At 44.5% G+C, this 26,055-nt stretch overlaps 1 protein-coding gene across 1 annotated transcript in view; it reads right to left on the bottom strand.

The window, feature by feature from the left end:
* The window catches only part of FBXW10B (F-box and WD repeat domain containing 10B), a 322,682-nt gene extending 296,972 nt beyond the window's left edge, over positions 1–25,710 (bottom strand). The window contains exons 1-2 of the mRNA XM_069654556.1: positions 24,908–25,710; positions 5,959–6,159 (exon numbers count right to left, since the gene is read on the bottom strand). Of these exons, the coding sequence (XP_069510657.1) occupies positions 5,959–6,159; positions 24,908–25,448 (742 nt within the window). The 5' untranslated portion in view covers positions 25,449–25,710. The remainder of the gene's footprint in view (positions 1–5,958; positions 6,160–24,907) is intronic.
* Between the last annotated feature and the right edge of the window lie 345 nt (positions 25,711–26,055).

A 26,055-nucleotide genomic window follows, 5' to 3' on the forward strand; every position in this document is an offset into this window, starting at 1 on the left:
GCGGTGAGACGTGAAAGGATGACGATGAGGGAATTGCCTTTGCCATTTTCAATTCAGACCTCCGAAGCATCTCAAATGGAAATCATAAGACCAGGAGTTACAGCTGGTGTGTGGAGGAACAGATTTCAACAGTGCACAGGGGCCTCCCCCATTGATAGCACAGGCGTGGAGGCACGCTGGCTACCGTGGTACTGTTCTTGACTCCAGAAGCAAGACAAGTTAACGGGCTCAACACAGTCGGTCAGTCGGAGGAAGCGGATAGCAAACCGAACGGTGCTGAGCCCAAGATTGCAATTGGCAACATTTTATGAACGCAAGGAACTTGAGAAGAAAAAACGTGTGTGTAGTTGAACTTTTGGGAAAGCCCAGAAAAGAGCCAGCTTCAGAGTGGTCAGGCGCCGCAGGAGTGCTCATTCGAAGGACTCTCTCTGGCCCCTTTTGTTTTGTTTTGAAACAGCGAGTACCAGAAGGCCCTGGGAAAGGGCAGCATGAGGTGTCAGAGTGGTCCTACAAGGGTCACGTCAAATCGCTTGTACAATCGAAAGTCTCTGACACATGGCCGAGAGAAAGCTAGAGAAAGTGAACCCCACTTTTTAATAAGATTGTGAATATTGTGGAATAAGGCAAGTGTGAACCTGATAGAGGGATGCCTAAAGAAAGCTAGGAGAAGGGAACCCATGCTTTCTGATGAAAATGAGCAAATCATGAACTGTGTTAGAAATTCATGAACTGTCTTAAAGATGGCTATGTGAACGCGACGGAGGGATTCCAAGGGGAAGGCTACTAAGAGTGAATCCTGCATTGAGGTAAAGCAAAGTGAACTGTATATTTGGCAAATGTGAACCCGGCTGAGGGATGCCTGCGAGTTGGGGTGAAGGGTAATACACCCGTGAACATTGTGTTGACAACTGTTAACCCGGATGAGGGTTGCCCACAGTAATGGTTGTTTAAAAATACATTAAGGCTCTTGAATGTTACAAGCTGTATTTGAAAGGCTGTAGTGAACCCGATGGAGGGAGGCCCACTTTGCAAGGAGGATCCGAGCACGGCGCAGGGAGATCCTAGGGGCAAAGTGCATATGCCCAAGGTGCAAGAACACCGAAGAAACTTTTGTTTGTTGTTTTGATCTAGCAGGCCTTCAAAGGCAAGAGACTTTGAACAAAAGAGAATTGGCCCCTGAAGGTTCTGGTATCGTTGAAAGGAATTGCGAACCTCGTATTGAAGAGGCTCAGGAGTGTGCTCTGCTCAGGCGTTCCGCCTTGTCCCGTGCTTAAAACGTGGGGAAGAGAGACCCAGCCATACAATCCTGACTCATCATTTTGAGAATACTTCTTTCTTTTCTGGAGAACATTAACCCATACTCTTTTTGTAACTTAGTGTTAAGAATTGGCAATAGTTTTTTTTTTAGTATAGGCCCTTTTTATTTGACAAGACGCTACTAGGACTGCCTTATTATTATTTGATGTTTGTAGCTTGCTCCCATCTTAGCTTTAGGTGTAGATTAGGCATTTTTCTCACCCATGCATACAGTTTAAAAAAAACACCCTTGAACTGTGATCACTTTTGCCTGTATTTACTGTTGCCATTATGAGTTCCTTACACTACCAAAAGCTGCTATTCCGATCAAGGCCTAATCCAAAATGGCGGAAATCTTGCTCACAGGCAGCAAGCCCTCGATTTCCTACAACACAACCCGTACGCTACATTACTGCTAAAAATCAAAACATTCTAAACTCTCCTTGCCGCAACCAAAACACAATTTCAATTACTACCACTACTGCCTAAAAAACCATTGAACACGCCCTAGCTCTAACCTCTAAAATTATAAGCAACATTATTACATTTGTTGCTCCTTCTTTCATTGTGTAAGGCTATGTGATGTTCTCTAAAAGTGTGTCAACGCTAACTACAAATAACACGTGTGCAGAACAGCCAACCCAAATATACTGACACTAAAGGAACAGCTCTCTTTGCTAATATAATTTTTTACTCAGCCTAAATCTTGCTCTATGGATGCACCATTGCACTTGCATCCCAACAAACATCAGAAGTGAAAAGGAAATCAATTCAGCTCAACATTAGTTTCAAAGTTCAATTCAAATAGACTCCAGGATACTTAGTCTTGCATAGTATATTTGTCAACGAGGCAGATGTCTGCATCTGATTACAACAAGTTAGGCATTATCCGGCACTCATAAATTGGGATTAATCCCATAGCTTGGCGGCATCCTCATGGAGAACTCACTATTTACACTAAAGGACCAACCAGTGACACAAAATGAATTGAGTTATGCAAAACAGTGAGGTTAAAATAGACCATACCCTGAAGAATCAGATCAGGTCTTGAAACAGTCAGCAGATATGCTGGGGGTCCCCTTAAAGAAGATGGGAAAGCCACAAAAAGAAAAAAGATATTGTAAGAGGGATTAGTGGTACAGGTAATCAGAGCAGTGAATCTTGCAGGACAGGGTGAGTACAACCAAAGACAACCCAACTGAGGAGTAATAGCACAAGGGATCATCTCAGTTATCCCTCATTGTAAGAATGCACATGGCTTTACAAACCCAGTGAGGAACAGGTTGGATTAAGTCCTTGGCTGTATATATTACAATAATTAAATTAAATAATACAATAATTAAATTAGTGGTAAAATGGTGTGTTAGTGGTTTAGCTAGGGCTCGTTTTGGTATGTTATTTTATGCTTGTATTCTGGCTTCAGTTTTTTTGTATTTCTATTTTTAGTACTTGTATTTATTTATAAAGCACTCAATCCTAAATTCTGTACATAGGTAAATACAATCATAGTTATGATGACAAGGTAACAGAAAAACAGAATGGCAAGACGAAAAGGCAAAAGAAAACTATATAGACGAAATGTAAATGTAAACCAATAAAACTGTACAGATGATGGTCCAGCAAATGCATTCATTTGTAAGACAAATGGCCTTAAAAACACAAAAGGCTAAAAAAGCAGGATAATGGAGAGGTCCTTTGGAATTTGGATGGTCCATGAGGGAGGAAAGCATGCAATACAGCCAAATACATATGACGTTAACCACTGTCAATGTGAGGCAGTAAAGGTGTACCAGCAACAGGTAACCGAAGTTACTACAGCACAGAATAAAAGGTATTCGAAACTGGTCAGCCACTCCACTAAATGGCTACAGGTGAACAAAAGTCGCGCTCAGGTGGCTAAAAAACACAACCAGTAAACAAACTGACCAGTCAACTGCCTTCAATAATTATATGTCCCAAAGCACAGCAGCAACATAGAGACAAAAGCCACTCTGCTCAGCTCACCTAAACCACCAGTTTTGCTAGTTCCAAACAATCTTTCAGAATACAGAGCTAGAGTAGTTAACCAAATTTGAGAAGAAGACAGAATGAGGGTATTACCCAAATTGACCTTTTATAATTGACCTTTTGTCCTAATTGACCTAATGATAGTGGTCCTAATTGACCTTCTGCACAATTGACCTTTACCTTTATTTTATTTTATATATATGTGTGTGGGGTGGGTTTGGGGTAATAAATAATATAATGGGATTGGGTATGGGGTTGCGGGGATTTTGGATTGAGTGGGAGGTTGTGGGGGGATTCCCCCTGCATATATGTCCTAATGGACCTTCATTTCATGATCAATTGTGAAAAGGTCCATTCTTCCGCGATTAATTGTGAAAGAATGAGGCTTCAGGATTGCAGAAAGGACTCTGGCAAATAAGAAACACATGTTGCCAAAGAATCCCTGTCATACTCTAAGGGGCTTCTAGACAATGCAGGAACCCAGGAGGGATCGCCCGGTAGTGAGCTGGGAAGTATATCTAATTTAATGGATAGATACAGCTCCTTATTGATCTTTTCTTTGAATTCTACCCAGTGGATGAGCCAGATAAATATGGGACGAATATGGTGTGTTTGGGGATTTTCTCCAATCCTGTTTTCCACTGCTTACCACCTGGGACAATGATGGGTTGCCAGTGCTAGAGAGGCTGGAGATTGGGGAGGAATAGTACTTCCTGCAGTTGTCAATCACTGAACCTCACACCGACTTCCTCCACTTTTGAGAATCTGTTCAATAACCGAAAATGGGGGTCTCCATCTGATGTGTCTAGCTTTCTTCTCCCACTACCTATGCACTCAGCAGGATATTATTTGCAGCTCTCAGAAGGAGGGCACACTTCTCAGTCAATGTATACAGAGCTTTCTCATCATAAATTCAGCACTGCTCTGGATACAGGTGTTTCATTCAGACTCAACTAGAAAGCCCGATTTCAAGAGGTAAACCAGATCCGGCCGGTTTACTTGAGGAATCCTTGCTCTCTGTGTAGGCCCAAATATGGCCATCAAATGACCCACTGGGATTGCATATAATGGCAGCGAGCAAGAGAATTAGAGAGTGAGAGGTTAAGGATAAGAAGGGCTGTAACATATAAGCATAGCAGTTGATAGCACATGATGCAGATCCCACTTCTGTTATCATACATTCCCAAAGCATCATCAGCTACTCTTCCGTAATGTTGATTCCACTCTCGCCCTGATATTCGCAACCTCCAAATTCTGTTAGACGATTGATACTGGGCAAAAATATTTATATAAGTTATATGGCGTTCATGTGTTAATTCCATTGCACAATATCTGTTTGGCTGTTTGCGTGTTTATTTTCTTTTTTGGTTTGCTGGTGTTCTTTTATGGAGCATGTTCTGTATTTCTCACTGTTTCACACCCAGCAATTTAAGGATTCTTTCTTACCTTTAGCCCCTTTCATTCCCATGTTTTTCTAGCTCTCCTCCAGGAACCTCTCTTCCACTATCTGTTTTCCCTTTTATTTCTGTGGTGTTAAGACCTGATCCGGCTGGACGGATCGGGTGTTAAGACCATTAGCAGCCGGGTTACCAATTTGGCAACCCGGGGTGCTAACAAAAAAAGGTTAAAAAAAGGATTTCCTTCCTACAACGGGACCCACTAGGCATCCTGTTGTAGGAAGGAAAATCCTTTACGAACATGGCCACCATGGAAAGGGAAGCGTGGCTCCATACAGAGACCTTCTTCCCTCTCCATGGCGGCCCTTCTGTACAAAGAGGAAGGTGCGGCTGCGGCAGCAAGTATCGCAACCGCCGCAAAATATTTAAGTTAGGGGCGGGGCGGGATTACAAATTCAAAAGGGGACAGTCGTTGGGGGGAAGGTGGCTTGGAATGCGTGCTTACTCTGGCGGTTCAAGCCTGCGTTTCTAGCCAGCTGATTGGCTTGCTACCCCTGCCCGGGTGCTAATAGTATATATGACCCCTCTAATCTTCTTTTCTGGGTGGGAGAGCCTACATAGTCCTTTTTCCCTCTCTTCCCCGGGAATGACTTTCCTGCTTCACCATTATTAAAAAATGTTATATGACTGAAGGGTTAACAGCCCCAGATTTCCCTGACACACCCCTATTTTCTTTGTCCTTCGCATTTCCCTTACTGTCCCCACCCTCGTCCTCCCTTAGCTTTTGCCTTGCTGTACTAGAAATTTGCAAGGTTGCTTTCTTTACTAGGTGCAGCCCCTTTCATTACTCAATGCCTTTCTTTGCATGAATAATAAAGTTTACACTAGTTTGCAAGTCGTCAAATTTTGTTTTGGAAACGTGGATTCCAGGAGTGGGGTATTGGGAAGCAGATATAATGCAGATGGTTATATTACTGTTACTATTCAGATCACACTGTATTGCTGGATCCATCTTTCCCAATATATGATTACAAAAATAAAAATGGGAATGGTAGCAAGTAATAATAGCCATTTGATGTGAATTCTTAGATGGATACAACATTTTAACAGGGAGTGAAAACAGTAAGAGGTGGCACTTGAAATACTTAGTGCAGGGACAACCCGGGAGGATTCCAATATGGAGAAAGGAGAAAGAAACATGGATATTACAGAAGCAAAAAAGACAAAAGAAATGCTCCACACCAGACCTATGTTGTACCTGGAGAACGAATGACCTCCTTTCTGCTGACTTTCTCCTCTGCCGCCAAACCTGAAAGATGCTCCAAGACAGGGTCTGATGTTATCTCTTGATATTCGGGGCAGGCTTGCACGAGCATTTCCAGCTCCGGGTGTTCCTCCGTCCTGTAAGTGTAGTGAGACTCTGGGATTGAGACATTGTCATCTTCCGTGAACGGTTTCTCTGAAATCATGAAGTATGGTACTCTAGTAAATACAGGTAATTCTATTATCTTATTACACATTTCAAAAAAAGCACAGATACTCTGAACTCAAATAGTAGAATGTCTTATCACAGTTTGAAAAAATCTGCCACATTTTCATGGACCTACTCTGTACTACATTTACAACTGATGAAGCAACCGCTTATATTCATCCTTCTTCTGAGGCAGCTGCGACTGAAACTAAGGTAGTAGCTAGTCTGAGAGGCTGGCTGGTACCCCAGTAAAGCTAATAGGACTAGCTGAGTCACGTGGAAGGCGAGCCTGGCTGAATAATCAATGGCATTTTTAGTGACTTTGCAAAGTTATGATCCTAGTACGTCATTGCAATTGCATTCTCTGCCCCCTACCCGCCTCCCCTGCTCCCCACTGGCCACTCCTCACAAACAAATCAAAAATTCCCTCAATATCACTAAATACTCAAATAATCAATATTTATTTCATTGAGAGCATGTGTGCTGCTTCTGAAGCGATTCAAATGCACTTTGGCCAAAATTCAGAAAAGTCAGCTTGGAATGTGCAGTACTTGCCAATTTCCCCCAGAAAATAACAACATTCAACTTATGGTAAAAAGTATTTGAGAAAGAGGAACCATCCCATGTAGAAGAAAATCTGAATACTGGAATACAGGTAGGTGTTGGGTGTCTGGTCATGTTCCCTTGCATAGGTAGTGCAATCGAAATGTCAGGTCACTTGGACCATCATCGAGGAATAGATCCAGGTGGCTATATGAATGAAGGAATGAATGAATGAATGGAACTGATGGTGCAGCTCTGCAACCTGAATCGCCGTAAGGCAACTGAACGTGCTGTTTTTGTTAAAAATGTAAGCTATATTTCGCAGGTTTCTTTTAACATCTACATGAATGAAGCAAAATACACCCATCTATTTAGGCTGAATCTACCTGCCCAGATGTTCCTGCATGTCCCCCATTTAATGGATTGAGTCAGTGAACTGATAGAAAGTCATTTTTGTTTGTACCAGATCATAATTCGGACACAAAGTCATTGGGCCCTCTTTACCACGGGCCCATACATTACTGTTCATAAAGTTAACAAGGAAACAATGTCTGACAAGTTATCTTCTCTTTCTCTCAACCTCTAATTTGTCCTCTCTTTCTCCTACCCATGAAAAGCCTACCTTACTGAAAAGGGTGCTGGAGGAATGCTAACACTGTCTGAACGTACGCCGCTTGCTGTTTCTCCATACAGTAGTGCCTTGTAAAAGTATGCAGCACTGACCACGTAGCTTCTTGACAAATGTCTGTGATGGAGGCACCCGCTCACAACTGTCAGAGACTGCGTTGGTCCTCGTGGAATGAGCATAGGACAAATCGGCTAATGGTTTCCAACAGACCAATGGCAGAAGGATATTACTGATGAGCTCCATACAGAAATGCCCTGCTTAGAGTTTTTACTTTCTTAGTTGGGCCTTATGCTTGGTCCTGTTGATGTAGTATTTAATGGCCCTTTTACATCTAGAGAGTGCAGAGTTACCTCTGCCAGAAAAGTAGCCTTTTGGAAGAAGACCAGTAAAGCAATGGTAGCGTTCTTATGAAAGTCTGTTGAGATTTTGGGAATTAATCGTGGATTTGTCATAAGCAGAACCTTGCCCTTAAGATGCCATAGATACGGTTTGTTTACTGCTAGGACCTGTATTTCTGACACTCTTCTATCTGAAGCGATGGCCACAAAGAATGCCACCTTCCAAGAGACGTATTCGAGTTGGGTAGTAGCCAGCGGCTCAAACAGCTTCTTCATGACACTCGCCAAAACCGTATTGAGGCTCCAATCTGTTGGGGTTCTCCTTGTTGGTGGGAAAGCTCTGACCAGACCATTGAGAAAGTGTTTAACCACTCTGTTGCTAAATAACTGTAGGTCCTTTATCTTGCTGGTGTATCCCGCGATCGCCTCCAGGTGTACTCGTATGGATGCATGAGCTTGACCTTGTTTAGCTAAGTAAAGTAAATTGTAAATTGTAATTGTTTATTTGTACAGCACTTATACACAAGTGAAGTGCTTCAAAGCGCTTCAAGGAGGGAAGGGGACAAGGGAATACAGTAGTCATTCTTAGGCCTTGAAGTTTCCAAATGTTCTAACAAAAATGTACTAGCGTACTAGGCCTCTCAGTATTTCTCCTAGTGCAAGTGCATGAAAGTGCAACATGCGCAAACAGATAAGGGAGGGGAGATAAAGGGGGGACAAGACAGACCTTGCTAGGCCTGGTAAATTCAGGCCCTGCAAGTGTACAGACAGAGGTGTAAGGGAATGGCGAGAGGGAACAAGTGCATCCAGTCCAGTAGGGCCCAGGTTTAAGTGCAGAGAGTTAACCCATCTCATGGTGCGTATGCTGAAAGTGCAGCAGTGCTGTGCATAGTGCAGAGGCCCAGAGGCAAGTGCAAAGACTGGCGGAGGAGCATAGGACCTGTGAGGTTCTGGAGGTGACACAGGCGACCAATCAGCAAAGCTGAACAGAGTTAGGGAGAGATGTAGGAGTGTAGCTAGAGAGAGAAAGAGAAAGGAGGTTAGCAAGAGAGAGGGAGGGAGAAAGAAGAAGAGGAAGGTCTTGAGGAGTTTATGGAACATAAGGAGCTCCGGCTCAAGGCGGAGAGAGGCACCTGCAGAGGATGAAGATCTATCACATATCTCTGCTTGGAAAATGGCTCGCACGCAAAGAGTTGGAGGAGGCCGAGTGGAGGACTCTAGATGGAGAGTATTTAGGAAGAGAGCGTTGCAGATACTGTGTTGCAAGTAGATACGGAAGCAGCTGTTCCGGTTGCACCTGGAGTGGGTGGACACCCATTTTTTCCATGAAGCACAGAACCTTTTCCACTTGAGGTTATATGATTTATTAGTGGAAGATCGCTAGTTGTCCAAATTCTGCGATGTCAGGTGCCACGCTGTCAACTTTAGAGACGGCGGGTCGTGATGCAAGATTTTTCCATGGTCTTGTGATATGATGTCCAGGTGATCGCACAGTTGTATTGGTTGAACCGCCAAGAGTTGAAGCAGGACCAAGTACCACCTGTGGCATGGCCAGTTGGGAGTGATGAGGATCACACAGCAGGAATGCGCCCTAATCATTTGTATTACACAGCGTATGACTGGTAATGGAGGAAATGCATAGGCAAATATTTTACCCATGGGAAGGAGAACACATCCCCCAATGGCCCCTGCTGTGGAGTCCTGCTGGCAAATCATGTGCACTTTTGGTTGTGACTCGGGACCAGCAAACATCCCAAGGGAACGAGCACTTTTCAGGACTCGGTTCCTTACACAAAAGATCATGATGTCAAAGTAGGAGGAAAGGTCGTACTGGCTCCCCTCCTCTACTTTGAGAGTTCTCCTGGCAACTTGCTCGTTAGGGAACTGCTTAGCAAGTTGAACATGACAATTCCATGCACAGACAGAGGAATCGACTGTGCTATACCTGGCATGTGCTCCCTAAGGGCAATGCTAGTGATACATGCCGTGGTGAGTGGCGTGGCAGTGAGAGGTATCTCTTTCAACCCTGACATGTTTAATAATGGCATTAAAGTACTCACACGAGCTGTCCCTCAGATTACGAGAAAGTGCTGGGGAGAGCCCACTGCCTTAATGTTTTGACCTGTAGTACTCCCCGAGTTGGTTGCTGGCACAATACTATCATTAGACGCATAAGGGCTACTAGTGTTTGCAAAAAGGATTGTGGTGCTGGGTACTGACGCCCACGGGTGCCAATGGCGCACTGTGTTGTGCATGGATTCCAATATACCCCTAAGAGAACTGACTGATGGAGAACTCTTTGAGGACGACAAAAATGATGGGGAAATAATACTCGAGATTTGTATAACCTGTGAGATCACGGTGCAATACATGAAAGTTCAGAGCCCCATCATAGCTTTAGCCAGGCAGACATGCAGTACATCCCCACACATTTATGGACAACAAACCCACACGATGTAGGGATGCTGAAAGAAGTGACCCCTGTAAAAATCACAATCAAACCAGGGGCGGTGCTCCTGCAGGTTAATCAATACCCGCTGTTCAGGAAAGCAGAGGAGGGGTCAAGGAGACACTACAGGCCCTGTTACAACAAGGGATCATAGTACCCTCAACTTCACCATGCAATACATCCATATACCCCATTAAAAAGGCGAAAGGGGCAGTTGGAGGATGATCCAGGATCTCCACCCCCTTAATGACTTAGTACAGAAGGAGTTTCCACTTGTCCCCAAACCGGCATCCATCTTGTGCAGAATCCCCAAGGAAGCGTCCCATTTCACTGTAGTGGATTTGAAAAACATCTTCTTCCGAGTATCCCTTCACCCAGACTCCCAGTACCTCACAGCCTTTAACCTGGGTGGAAAGCACTACAAACACACTTGTTTGCCCCCACGGGTACTGTGAGAGCCCCAGCTTTTTCAACAGGATACTACATGAAGATTTAGGGAACATTCAAGTACCCAGCATGATAATTCAATACGTAGATGACCTACTGTACTGCAGCAACAGCGAACAGGGCTGTCAAAGGGACTCTATAGCATTACTGCAGATGCTAGCAAGGAAAGGGTACAAAGTGGACAAGGGAAAGCTCCAGTACTGCCAAATGGAGGTACTTTACGACAACTAATTTTCAAAGACGGAAAAAGAATCATCCCAGACAGCGGAGCAACAGTGCGTGCCACTCCAAACCACTCACAGTAAAAGACATGCACAAATTCCTAGGGTTGTGCAATTATTGCAGAGCTTGCTTTCTAGATGATTATGCAGCATACACAAGGCCTCTCCTACAAGGACTCAAGGAAGCACAAAAAGAGAACAACAAAATACAGTGGACCCCACAGACGATAACAAGTTTCAATTACGTAAAAGAAGTAATCTCAATAGCACCTGTCCTTGCCACCCCAGATTACACACAGGAGTTTTATATTTTCTCGCACTCAAATGGTACACTCATGACAGCAGTACTCAGGCAGAAGAGCACAATGGGCCATAAGCCACTAGCCAATTACAGTGGCACACTCGATTCTGTCATGCAGGGACAATTTGCATGCAAACAAACTCTTACAGCTGCAGCCTTTGCAATTGAAAAGAGCTCCACCATTGTCATGGGGTGTTCAGTAATGTTGTATGTGGAGCACTCACATTTTTGCGATTCTGGATCACTCAAAGTCCACACTCACCACACAGAGAGCATCAGCATACGAAATCATATAATCAAGCACCCACATCCATGTTGTAAGATGCAAGACAGCGAACCCAGCCACGTTCCTCACACAACCGAAGATTTGCAACACCATGACTGTGCACCTTATGAAGGGGAAGATGATGATATCCAAAAGCAAAAGATAACCCCCCTAGAAGATGGAGAGATCCTCTTCATTGATGGGTCAGCATAAATTGATCGAGAGACAGGTAAAAGATATGTTGGGGCCACAGTGGTGCACCTAGAGGAAGGAGAATATGAAACACTGGTAATGAGGAGGTTTCCCATACATTATTCCGCTCAAGCAGTCGAACAGGTAGCACTGATTGAAACCCTATGGGCCTCTAAAGGGGACCATCTACTCAGACTCTGCCTATGTCACCACACGGTGCACGCAGGTCTGTCGCATTAGAGAAGAAGGGGTTTTAGGTGAGCAAATGGCTCACCAGTGCAACATGCCACCCTGCTCAACACACAGATTTCTGCCCTCGCAGAAACCTCTGTGGTGGCGGTCGTTAAATATGCAGTACATACACACAATACTGATGGAATATCTTTAGGAAATGCAGCTGCCGACACAGCAGCAAAGTCTGCAGCATATTTCCCTGTGCCGACATATGCTGAATATGTTGTAACCACAGTAAACGCCAGGACAGATCTAGAGGCATACAGAGCTCTCCCTATCTTACAGATAATGAAGCTGCAGCAGAAGAACAGGACATGTGGCACAAAAGTGGGTGCGTGCAATCCCCCATGGTCCTCTTATGGAGACAACAAAGTACAGGAAAAGCAGTGATGCCTGTGAAATTATTACACACAGCTTTTGAGAAATTGCATTACCCGTATAATAGCTCTAAGCAAACATTGCAGCAGACATTCAAGAAGACTAGTTTTTCCCAATTTGCATGAACACCTCTCAACTATGGACATTCAATGTACTGCCTGCCAAATGTTTAGTACAGGAATGACCCTCAGAACATTGCGAGGAACTCTGCCCCGCCCCGTCTGTCCATTTCATGAGCTGCACATTGACTATGCAGACATGGGGGAACAATGTAATGGGGCACGATATTTGATTATGGTGGTGTGTCCGTTCTCAAGATGGGTTGAAGCTGGTCCATGTACCCACCTAGATATTGATATTGATATTTTATTTCTATCGCGCTCGTACACAAGTGTTTCAGAGTGCAACAAGGCAAGGGAGGGGGACAGGGGAGAACAAAACAGCGATCTTACTAGGCCCAGTGACATTGCAAACGCGCAAGTGCATGGGATAGGGGGAGGGGAAAAGTGCATGGAAGGGGGGAGAAGTGGAAAGTGCGCAGCAAAGGAGAAGCAGATAAATAACAATAAATAAATAATAAAGGCAACAAACCGTGGTAGTGCAGCCAGCAATTTGCAAGTGCTAGGTTTAAGTGCTAGGTTTAGGTTTAAAATGACAAGTATGCCACAAAATTCCTCATCAGAGAGGTCTTCCACCGCTGAGGAGTGTGTGACGTTTTAAGATCAGATAATGGCACCCATTTTTTCAATTAGCTTTTCAACGAAATAACCACACTTTTAGGGATCAAACATCACATGTGTTCAATTTACCACCCACAAGCAAACGGACTGGTAAAAAGAATAAATGGCTTTCTTAAGAGCAGACTCCCCAAGTTATGTAACACCCTAAAAAAGAACTTGGTGAATTGCCTGCCCTGCACTGTTTCATCTGTGCACACAGCCCAGTAAGGACCACCACATGTCCCCCCACGAAACAGTGACTAGCAGGCATATGCAGACACCTCTATCGCTTGTGAGGAGAGCATCAGATGCCAAAAGAGCAGCAGCAATCCTGGGCGAAGAATTTGAACAATATCTGTCCCAGCTGGCACATGCAATAAGATCTATCGCAAAACATATATCTCTGCCAAACACAGAAAATGCACAAACATCAACTGCCCCACAGACTGACACCACACCCATGCAACTACTGTTGCCGGGTGAATTGGTCTATGTCAGAAGCTTTGTGCGAAAATGGACAACCCCAGGTTCCATGGGCCTTACAAGGTCATGTTCTCCACCCCCCTCGCAATGAAGGTGAAGGGGTTGAGCTATTTGATACACCTCTCAGACATTTGCATGTCCTCACCCGTCTCGACACCAAGTGTTCATAATCAAGACAAGACTACTACCTCAGTTTGCGTAGCTTCTTGCTGATCATATGAGTGCATGCAAAACAGTTCAAAATACATGCATTGCTGCTAGAGCACCAGCTGTGTGAACTAAAGATCTCTCTCTATATCTGTCTCTCTCCTCCTTCCCTTCCCTTGTCTCCTGCCCACCTCGTTTTTCCCTCCCGTCCCCTTTTTTTACAAAACCACAGGCATACCAACGATGGAAATGACGACACCTAGATGTTGTTCAACTATACATAGACACAGTATTAGTAGTACCAGAATTTACAGTTATGATTGTGGCCTCCATTTTGTGGCCATTTTGTTTACAATAATGATGTTTTTATTAGGGATTTATTGAGGAACGTCTTTTATCTGGGCTGGCCATCTTAAAGAAGGCGGTGGGGGCACTTCGGGACATGGAACATGAGTATACCTTCCAACGTCACTGAATTAACTCCAATGAACATGAGTGTATCGTCCAATGTTACTGCATCTTCTTCCATACCAGCCACTGTAACCTCTACCCTTATATACTCAGTTGCAACCACACTGCATTCCAGCCCAAACATGAATCAAAGGATGAATGAAAGTGTAATATTTAATCCCACTGAACCAAACAACATAACAACAACCATACATAATATGACCCCGCAAATAGTAGCAGCTCCCATACAACTGTATGCACAGGCAAAATGTTTCAAATTCTAATACCAAATGAAAAAACTACTTTCTTAATGGAAGCAGTAATGTAAGTAGGACCAGCAGAATAAGTAAAGTTGAGAAAAGACACACGCTCCGTAAAAGCAGAAGTTAAAGAAAAGTGCGCCAGCATAAATATGATGCATACCATGGTTTAGGCCTAGATGCAGTTGAAGATATTCGTCGTGCTGAGCACTCGAACAGTTGGTACTCCGACATGAGTGTAATGGGAAGACGAGCTAAAAATGGGAGTTGCTACATCTGTTTCGTTATACGGCATGCATCTGGGGCACCGAAGGTTTTAGTACCGCAGGAAGCACCGATGATAGAGACACAATTCCTAATTCATCTTGCGCTATGTAGGACCCAGGCACGCAACATCCACCTAAAACTCGTTAATCCAGATACTTGAAAATGCAAAACTAGTTCCACCAACCCCAACTGTTTTAAAGAACCTTACTTGGTGATCAAAGGGGCAAAGTACACTAACAATAAATGGCAAGAAACAACTCTCACTTGTAAAGCGGAAGGACTTGTAGGGTTCCGAGAAAAATGAATAGCTCTCGCATAACGAGCATGTGCACAAGTATGGACAGAACACATCACCAAATTGACCTGGATCGCAGACATTGAAAAGCCGGTAAAAGTGCACCAAGAAGAAAGTTATGAACTATGTTTTTACAGTAAAGGAACTGTTTCTGTCGGATCAAATGAGGGTTGTAACAGAACAATCCTGACTCCGGACATCAGAAAGGGCACCGCAGCGCTGATGTACTATTACTGGATCTGCATCCAGCAAGCGCACTTATACGTCCCACCTTCTTGGAGGGGATATTGTTCGCTAGCTATGCTGTACTCTGCCCTGTTAGTAGTACCAGAAGAACACCTGAAAGAGGATCCCTTTCTGATGAAGTGTCCACAGTGCCCCCAAGAATCGAAGCCCAGCACACAATGCCACCACCAGACTTTCACATCCTCCCTGAGAAAGAGCCCTATGACCAGTTGCAAAGAAGAAAAAGATCCTCAAATTACATATCAACAGACTCATCTGAACTTCTTACGCAAATACCTGATGAATACAAGCTCTACAATTCCGAGGAGACATTTTTTGCATATCTAATACCCAGCATTCAGATGTGAGCCAATGCAAAATGGCTCCAGATTGTACGATGGGAGTTAATCCAGCTGGCGAACGATACTGAACAAGGGTTCAATACCATAAGAGTGGAGCTGAGGGCCCTTAGACTAATGGCAATGCAAAATAGGTGCGTCTTGGATCTCCCGACAGCCATGGAAGGCAGTGTTTGCAAAAAGATCGGGAGTTCATGTTGCAGATTTGTACCTTTCGAAGATGCTGAAAATGGGACATTGTCACACGTCATTGCAGCAGTGCATGAATTAGGGGTGAAGATGAAAAAAGAAGCTGGCGTTACAGAAGAAGACTGGTTCACAATGGCCTTCAGCTGGGTCCCATCATGGATTGGAACATTGGTGAAAATGATGGTGCCCATCATTGCGTTTGTCTTGGTGATTTTCTGCACGTGCCAATTGCGCCTCCGGTTGTTATGCCAAAGCAGTACCTAATAACACAATGATGATGGTTTCTATAGGTAATACTAAAATGCCTCGTGATACACAGGAAATAGAAATACAGACTGACCACCCCGTTCACCACATGGTCCCGATCCCTGTCAGAGATATAGTTGATAACCTATACCACTCAACAATTGTTCCTCCCCCTGACCCAGAGAATTACAAAGAAGTGTGGTTAGACTTGGCTGGAGGTGGGGGATGCATTTACATGACGTGTACACCTGAGCAATAAGTGCAAGCAGGGCAAAGCTTAAGACATGTGTGTAGGGCCTGGATGTCGATAAAAGGAACACCTGCATGGGATGAAGCAGAAAGGCGAGCCATTGAGTGTAAGTATCCAGTTGGAGAATGTGTTACTGTAGAAGTAACGAAAGGGGGTAATGTTGGGATGGAAATTAGTATATCCCACCCACCTAAGCACTTTCAGGTTAGGCAAATCCCCTGTGAAGTAGTGTAGTGTATAAAGGGGGAGAGAACCAAGCTATGGAACTGAGTGCCGAGGTAATATGGCGTGAACAACAGATGCATGGCATTAGGAGACACATAGAAAGAAACACCATTTTATAGTTTTGGCAAACACACAGGCTTGCTTCACCACGCTGCATTAGCCAAGCTCCATGGAAAGATTCATTAGGCCCAACATTATTAATGCAGAATGGATCCGCACCACCAGTTATCATGGAAGTCCACTTCCCCCATGTCCCTTCACTGTTGCAAACATTTAGTATAGTTCAGAGAAATTCGCCCTGCAAGAGCGTGAGACAACACCAGGCTCTGCGCAGTGTCCAATCATCCCAGTGAGCTTCCAGCAGGCCTCTAACCCCCACCCAGCCAGCCCAAAGCCAGCCGCACACCACTGACCCGACCCCCACACCCATGCATTCCAGGATAAGCGAGCGACCCCCCTGTCCGAGTGTAGACCAAGTGACCATAAAAGATCTATGCATGCATGACTGTTTGACCCCTCAGCATAAAATACATCCTTTGTAACACGAGGTACAGGAGGGATACATTATAGATCAAAACCCAGGTGGAGACCGTGGGTGTGAGAGGAGCTGTATCAACGAAACCCAGAATGTGTGGGTCAGTGTGACTGTATTTCATCCTCCATTCCCCCTGGCACCACTCCCCGAGCCGCCCATGTGCATGCCACAGTGATGTAGTAGTAGGCTTAGCATGTTAGTTTAGATGTAAAACTGTATTTGATGAGCAAACTGACCTTCACCAGACAACAAGATGGGCCCAGCTGACCCACGTGGAGTCTGACTGATGGCAGAAGAACCAACCAATTTTAGCTTGGCATCCCATATGGAGCAGGATTATGTATACTGCCCACCCAATGAATTGTGCTAATTTAGACCCTATACGTGATGTCATCTATGACAATATGGTCGCTCATAAAGCTCTGTCATGTATTTTGGAGTCAGAACATTCTCAATCAGCAGATTACTTTCCTGATATTTTGTATTCTGTACAATTAAACCTTGTTATCCTTGAAAGCTATCTCTTGGCCTATTAACCTGGAGGGTTGTATTTAATCTTCCGTGAGTATTGACAGGGACTTGCCTTTAGTATTCGCTTCCCAATCCCCCGTGACCCTCCACTCAGGTGATCCACCCTCACGACAGCCGTAATACTCATAGTAGTGTTATAATTGGCACATAGTTTAATCAGGGAAGATTCACACCTTTCAAGAGTGGTACGGTTGAGTGTGTGTATGTTTAGAAAATCTTGCATAATAAACGCAACACCTCTGCCTCTTCCCTCAGCGCGGTCTGTTCTGATCATTTTATAGCCAGGAGGAATAGCCAGCAGAGCTGCATGATTTGTAGTCTCTGATAACCAGGTTGAAGTTAAACAGGTGATGTCCAAATCATGTGTAATTATTAAATCAGCCACCTCAGTGGCGTGTTCGACTAATGATTGGGTGTTTAAGAGAGATCATTTTAATCTATCACAATTAATTTGATCTGTTTGCAAAGTAGGAACTATATTAGTGTCCATAGAAGGTGAAATGCCTACAGAGTATGGAGCAGTGGAAATAAGAGGCTCTAAAGATAGTGTTTTAGTAAGAGCAATGTGCTGCGTATGTGATTGAAGATCTATTATTGGTGTGTATGGCAGTTCTGAGAGGATCACGTTGCACAGCTCCTGCTGCACCTCTATCGCAGCAGGTATAATACCTTAAACCTTAACTTCTAAGGAAGTGGCACCAATAATATTATTAAATGTCATAGGACGGTTAGAGGTTAGATCATTATTTGCCATATTGTGAGCAATTATATTGGTATGGTGTTGCATGTACAAGGAGGACTAATCATGGATAAGTCATTACCCAAGTTTCATTTCGCTAGCTGTATTGCCTCGAGAAGGTGCATGATCGTAACAAGCCAAATACCGATGCAGCACAGTTTACTAAACACTGTCAATTAATGTACTTACTAGAGGTTGCAGCGAAAAAGGGTGAACACTCAAACACGGACCATCACAGACCGGCTCACCGCTGATGCGCCGCAGGAGCAAAATATGTAGCGGTGCAGAGTGCTGGGAAATGCAAGTCAGGAGGAACTACAGAAAAACGTTATGCAGACACTTAAAAAGATATTGCACTCTAACGGGGCTGTGGGCACACTCAATCTGTCTGACAGATAGTTTTAGCCATATTAAAACCGTATATTCACTAAAATCAGAATTTTATCCAAACATTTCTCTAAATACGAGAAAACACTGTTAGACAAAATATAAACACTAAAAGAAAGCTTGGAATGCATGTGTCTTGTGTGAATGCCCAATACCTGTACGGTCTGATCCTTCCGCTGTGCACTAAACCCAATGTGTGCAACTCAGTTGCGAATCCAACTTTGCTTCTGACTCTCAGCTTTCCTAGCACAGCAGCTGTAGTAAGCTTTGTTTCCTCCATCTATGTGTGGATACTTCCCTAACCCAGTCTCTGAAAAAAAGCTGACTGCTGTGTATTCTGGATAACATAACTGGGGTATGTGCTGTGGCATAAAGCACAGTCATCTAAGTATAGATTTGGCCAACAGTGATAGGTGTTTCTGAAATGTCTGTAACGGAGGAGGATGAAGCTTGTATGACTACACTCAAAGCTCTAAGTAGACACAGTTATGAGCCTGACCAGCTCTGCATGGTATGGCTTGGGACTGATAGAGAGGGGTATAGACATGGTTCTGCAATAAGCCATGCCATGTCCAGCCTCTAGGAGAATGGGTTCAGGTCAGTCTAGAGGAAGTCCAGATCACTTTACGCATACACACTACTCGTCCAAAGCATGCAGGTTTCTGGATAAATGGCACGATTATACGCAGGACAATTCACCTAGATACTTCCCTCAGGGAGGCACATTTTACCTGGATAACATTTCAGCACTGCGGAAAGCCCTGGAGAAGAAGGGGGCTGAGGTGCACCGGCAACAATGGGGTAGCTATTTAGACTGGTTCTCCGAGGCAACAAAGAGACAGGCAGAATCGCAAAATCAGAGCCCTGGAAGACACCCAGGAGAAACTACAAGAGCAAGTCAAAACACTAAAAGGGTGAAGACTAGCTGTTGACCAGCCTCTTTGCCTTTTAAGCTATGAGTCTTTGCTTTTGTCTATCTCCCTGTTGCGCCTGTGCATAACCCAAGATCCTAATTACTGTACTGTATCTCCATGGTGTGCTACTCAACTATAATACATTCACTCCTGTTCCTCCTGCTGTTCCTACTACTTACCTCTCTCTATGCGTTCTCCAATCATGCTACAACTTCCACCTTTCCTATCCCTTTTATAAAACTCACAACTCGAAACTCCCACTACTCCACCTCTCTTTCACCTCCTTCCAACAAAGCCAATAAGCTAACCATAACTCCTCAAACACCCACCCACCTCCCCGCTCTTCCTCTGAGACTCAACTTCTCTACTCTTCCTTACCTTATTAACTGAGCATTGCACTCTGGAATGCTCCGACTGTATGCAACAAAACATAATTTATCGCTGACTACTTTCACTCCAGCTCTCATCCACTAGACCTTTTTGCTATCACTGAAACCCGGATTTCTTCATCTGACTCTGCCACTCTGGCAGCCCTACATGACTCCAAACCATACTTCATTCTCTCTCCTCGACTGACTAGCAGAGATGGAGGGGTCGGACCTACTCTCTTCCTGTCTTAATGCCTCACAAATCTTCAATGCCACGTCCTCTCCTACCTCTTTTGAATTCACCATCTCTACTATTGCTCTGCCTCACTCAGTTCACATCATCTCCATCTATCACCCTCCTGGTGCCACTGGACCATTCTTTGATGATCCTGGGCAACTCCTTGATTCTCTTTCCACTAAACATCACTCTCTTAGGTCACTTTAACCTTTCCTCTCCAGCCACTCCTCAGAAATCTGAACTTCAGTCTTTTCTTAGTGACCATGCTCCCCACTCTATCCATAACATACCTACCCACACAGAGACTAAATCTTTGGACCCCTTATTCATCTCCACCTCTCTCTCAACCACTAATACTACTGTCACACCAGCCATATCTGATCACTCAATTGTTTCCACCACTATCGCCTATCCACACTCTGACCTTTCCTCGCCACTTGCTTCACCTATTACTAAAAGGAAAATGTACATATTCTGTCATTCCACCCTTTATCTCTGACCTTCAGTTCTCACTATCCTCCTTCACACCCGTAGCCTCTTCCAACAACATTCCACATTCCAATACCTACTACATGACTCACTCTCACTTCCCACTGCTTACTTTCACTCTCCCTTTTGAAGGGAACTTAGTGCGCTCCTAATTGTAAGTGTAACTATTGAATGATCACTGTTCTCAAAATGTTAAATGTCAGATTTGTGTGCTTTATCATAATTTTTGACAGCCGTAAAAAGTAAAGCAATGTTACTACCTTATTGCCCATGGACCAAGTTGTTTTCCCTGAGATATCATATTGTGTTCTACCGTTTAGCATGCATAAGGTGTGACTAGACATGAAATTCATCCATCTCAACACTGTATTTCATATTTGGACATGTCAATATTAACTGCAGATAAATTCCCTACTGTTTTCACATAATTATCCTTAGCCTCATCACAGTGTGCATTAAGATCGCCTGCTACAATAGGGATTACGTGTTAGGCCCCATGACAAGCCTAGTTAAATATTTCACCAATATAGCACATTATTTCCGTTGTGTATCGTCCTGAGGAGGGTTTTAAACTTTCAACAGCAACAGTTGCTCTTTGTTCACTAACGAAATTGGATAGCAATTATGTTACTGTGAATAATGTCCAGGATTATTTATTTTACCAAATATGTATAGGCTACACCAATTTTTAATCCACTAATGGACGACCAGCAGGTCCTTTTTTTGCCTTACTAGTAAAGGTGGTGTAACCATCAAAATAAATGTTTTGTGTGTTGGTAAACTTTCTTGGGTCATAAATATGTTCCAAACTTCTGACCAAGTAAGCCATTTTGTATTGCTGGTTAAATGCTTAAAAAGTTTTGTATTCCAGGATTTGATCTCTAACGTGTCAGGTCTTTTGTCGGGGTCCCTTTATCAAGGTTTGTTTAAGCAGTTGGTCGATGTCTCAACTTTTATTTTTTTGACACTGTACCTGTCCTTTCAAATCACTGTCCTACCATTCCCATTACACACTTAGGATTGCTGAATCACCAATTCCCTCATCTAAAGAACTTGTAAAATCGTTGGTGCCCAGAAACACTATTTTGTTGCATAGGCACCTAACAAATGCTCAATAAATAAATAAATACCCATTTTTAGAAAGTCTGGGCATATTGCATAATTTGATTTAACACAACCATTGATTTACAATGAACTTAAGACGTCATTGATCGACTCTACTGAAGTATTTCGACCCAATCCATATTGCTTGAGGTAGTAAATCTTAATGGTGGCACAATGCCAAATAAAGTCAATATAGAGGCTACATTTCATGGACCACTATTATGAGCTGGAAACAACTTGTGCACTATACGAACTGGAAAGTTGTTCGCTGGGTATTCATATGTGGTTTTTTAGGATATTCCCCATCCCTTTTCATTTCTGGATCACGTCCACCATGTTTCCTTTAATCTTTGGGGGTAAAAGACTGTGTAGAGTTCTTTTCAGAATCAATTACTGGATCACATCCTCTAAATTGCCTTTTGACTGCAGAAATCAAATCCAGCATAGAGTTCCTTTCACCCTTGCTTTCACAATTACATTCCTCTATGCCCTCTCTGAGTTATGATGCGGTTTGTTAATCATCATCTATGTTTCCATCCTCCCCGGTATTAGGTTGTTTTATGACCCAATCGTCCAAGTTATTAACGGAAATGTTTTCCCTCTTCGATTTCTTCTTCTTTTTGAGGTTGACTTCATCACTATTTTCAATGTAGGTAATGGAATATGTATGTGCCGTCTCTTGTAACTCATACTTAACCGCCTCTTTGACACTTTGACTTCTCGGCCCTGCATGTTTTAAATTATTTTAAACATTTTTGTTTCATATCATCCTGTTCATGACTTTCCGAGATAGGCGTGGGTTCAGAAGAGGGATGAACTAGCTGATTAGGTTGCAGTGAATTTGTTAAAAATATCTAATACAAAATGAACGTGTACTTTATTTGCACTGGTGCAAATTCAGTTATATATATAGCTTTGGTATACCATCGTTTCATCGACAGCCATTTTTATGACAGCCTTTTTTACGTGGACACTATTACGAACAAGTCATCGAAACATATCTTCAGTCCCCACTTGTTAGACAATCCTGGCTGCGCCTCTGGGTATATGCAAAATGTATGTGTGCATGCCCAATTGTACCATAATCCATAGAATTAAAGTCAGCAGCTGAGAATCTATCTGCATGTTAGCACCTATGTCCGAACAGGGTGCAAACTTAACCTCCTACGTTGAGCGTCTGAAAATGTCCTTTGAAATAAATGACGGGCCACATATTGGTTTATTTTCATTAAGCCGGGTGAAGAGTAGCTGTACACCAGCATACAAGGCTTTAATTAAAGGATTTAAAGGTTCACTTCTAAGGGGCATTTTTGAAGGCAGTGGGCCTCATTCAAGTCTAGCGGTTATCCGGCCGGTGCTAATGGCGGGTTGCTGCCGGACCTGCAAGATTTCCTGGTGCCTGGCTTGCCAGTAACACTGGGGGATTACAACCCCGGCGGTCCGGGAAGTCAGGCGCCAGTAAATTGTAAATCCCCATTACCATTTTTGGGAATGGGGACCACGGAAGCGGTTCTGTTAACAACAGTGCCGGTGCTTCCATGAAACTCTGCAGGCGGGACGGCACCCACCTGCAGAGTCATACTGTGCGGTCCGGTAACAACGGTGCTGGTACGCTTACCAGCACCGTTGTTGCCGGACCAGCACAATCATAATGAGGCCCAGTGTCTTACACTGTACTAGTAAGTTTCCTCTACATGTCATCAACCGAAGCATACATTTCCCCTATGAAACAGATTTAGGACGACAAATTGGAACTGATAAGATTGGTTTTCGTTCCAAGTGGTGCATTGGGGTGTACTGTCCACACAATCCTTTTACTAAAAAAAATATACTGCATATGGCTGCACCTGTATCATCTCAGTCATTAGAGGGAGGGACATCCCACCAAGTATTGGCCATCATGCCCTTTCCCCCGCTCACACACGATACTTTCGCGTCAATCTACAATTCACACATGAGAATGCCCACACTCCACTCAGCCTTTCCCACTTACCAAACGGAGTAAATGAGTATCGATGAGTGTGGATAAGAATATTTGTAATGTTTAATTGCCAGCATGTAAAGGTACACTTGTGTATACAATGCATTTACTATGTTGCTATCTTCGCAATCTTGACATACAAGGAAGTGAACTGAGTCGCAGAGGGTGCACGGTGTAACCTGATGGGCAAGATTGGGTCCAAGCAAGCACAGACCAGCTGTGAGCCACTTGTGTATGAACAATCTAGTAAGCTTTCTTTACATTCATTACAGGTCGATCTGTCTCAGGCTCCCAGCTAATACACTCAGAACCCTGGCCAGCAAGCACTCATCAACATTCTCCTGAGCTGCCATTCACTCCAAGCATCAACATTCTCTCAGCTTACATAGATGGCAAGCAGAACAGGACAACAATAATATTTCACAACAGTGCAATAATGTATCCGAAAATATCAGACTCCCTCAGTGTCAGTCCTTTTTCAAACAAACGAGTTGGGGGTAGATCTCTGTCTTCGTCTGGGGCCTCCCTCTGGAAGAGCCTCCTTGCCACTCTAAAACTTGAGGAGAACCATCTCTTGTTCCGGAAGCACCTCAAGACCTTCCTCTTTTCTTCTGCCTTCGCTCCCCCTCTCCCCTGCTGATCTGTTCTCTCTCAGCACCATGCACCTAGCCACCCTCTATCCTTCAGGCCCAGGTACCTGCTCACCCTGCCGCACTGCCTTCGGGCCACCCCTTGCACTGGGATCTGTATATGTACCCATACAGTCCCCCCCTCCTTTTTTCTTCCTGCACTTATTGGACCTACCCGGTCTGCTGCCTTAAACCCAGCACTTGCCACTTGCTGGCTGCACTACCACTGTTTGTTGCCTTTGTTATTTATTTATTATTATTTTTCTATTTCTCATTTGTTCTGCATTTTCCACTTCTCCCCCTTCCATGCACTTTTCCCCTTTTCCCTTTCCATGCACTTTTCCCCTCTCCCTCTCCCGTGCACTTGCGAGTTCTGAATGTCACTGGGCCTAGCAAGATCGTTTGTTTTGTTCTCCCCTGTCCCCCTCCCTTGGCTTGTCGTGCTCTGAAACACTTGTGTACGAGCACGATAGAAATACGATATCAATTCAATTCAAAATACACACAATGGGTGCCGTTTCCTAGTTCCACGGTCAAATATATTCACTAGAATCAAACACCAGCAATAATACCGTGGCAGCAAGAGGTACATAAATGACGTTAATGTCATTCTGAAGGGGCGAAAATACCCGAAAATGACTTCTTGGAGTTTCACCACAGAATTTCGAAAGTTAGGCAGTCATTTGGAGGGCCGGCGCGGGCGGTCTTACCTGAAGCCTTGGCCCGGTTGGCATGCACCTTCCGGGCCAGCAGCACCCGCATCAGGTTGGCTAGGATACAGAGCAGGTCGGGCTCGCAGAGTTGGAGCACGAGCAGCACATAGTTTGCCTTGGTCCAGTAGGAGCCGGCTCGGAACCAGTCCCAGGTATCGGACATAAAGCGCTCCAGGCGGCCTCGGTCGAGCGCTCGGTCGGAGCTGGCGCTTCCCGAGTCGCCCCGCAGGCTGGGGTTAATGCGAGACCGCGAGTACGTGAAGTCCTTGGCCAGGGTGGGCTGCAGCAGCTGCTCCGCGTAGGCCAGCAGGGCGGCGCTGTCCAGGCGCCGCAGCAGCCCGGCTGCGAAGCGCCTAAGCGACACCTCCCCGGCTCTCAGCATCCACTCCCGGGCTAGTGCCACCCTGCTGGACAGTACGCAGGCTTCGCACGCCTGGCAAAGTCCGAGCGGCGCCCCCGGGCCTCGACAGCGCAGGTCAGGTGCCGAGTTCAGCCGGAACTCCAGGCTCTCCGTGGCGCCCGCCGAATCGTTCCTCATAGCGGGAGGAGGCGCTATGCGAACCAGTACAGACTGGGAGAAGACTCATATGCCCAGACCAACGCCGCTGGGGGTCCAGCAGCGTGAGAGGGAGGATGGCACCATGGACAGTTCAGGCAATTTTGGATTTTGAGGGAAAAGTGGGGATTGCCTTCCATTAAGCGGCAGCATGAATAGTGGGCTCCTGTGTGAGCGCAGCCTACTTCAGTGCTATTAGAAGTCCAACAAGAGCATGCTTCTCGGCGCAGTAATAGCTCTGACTGCTTCTGTTAGTGGAACTCCGGCTTTATTGTATCTAACTCCTAGGAGACCGCAGATGCTACCACCAACAACATAAAAAACGCGCACTCTAACTGCGCGGAGGCAGTACCGTAAGTATTAGAATACGACCGTAATTAACTGCAGCTAAAATACAGTGGGCTTGTCCATACAGACCTTGCTACTGGTGAAAATGCATCGCAACCTGTTTCACAATTGTAATAGTTCACAACCTGTTGCACTACAGTGCCAGCTCATATGTTAAAGAGATCAGAGAAAAAGCGGTACCGGGAAATGATTTAAAGAGTAACCATTATTAAGCTATGGAAAAGATACAATTAAGAATTAT

Source organism: Ambystoma mexicanum, chromosome 3q, assembly GCF_040938575.1.
Source record: "Ambystoma mexicanum isolate Mex_15411 chromosome 3q, UKY_AmexF1_1, whole genome shotgun sequence".
NCBI classification, from domain to species: Eukaryota; Metazoa; Chordata; class Amphibia; order Caudata; family Ambystomatidae; genus Ambystoma; species Ambystoma mexicanum.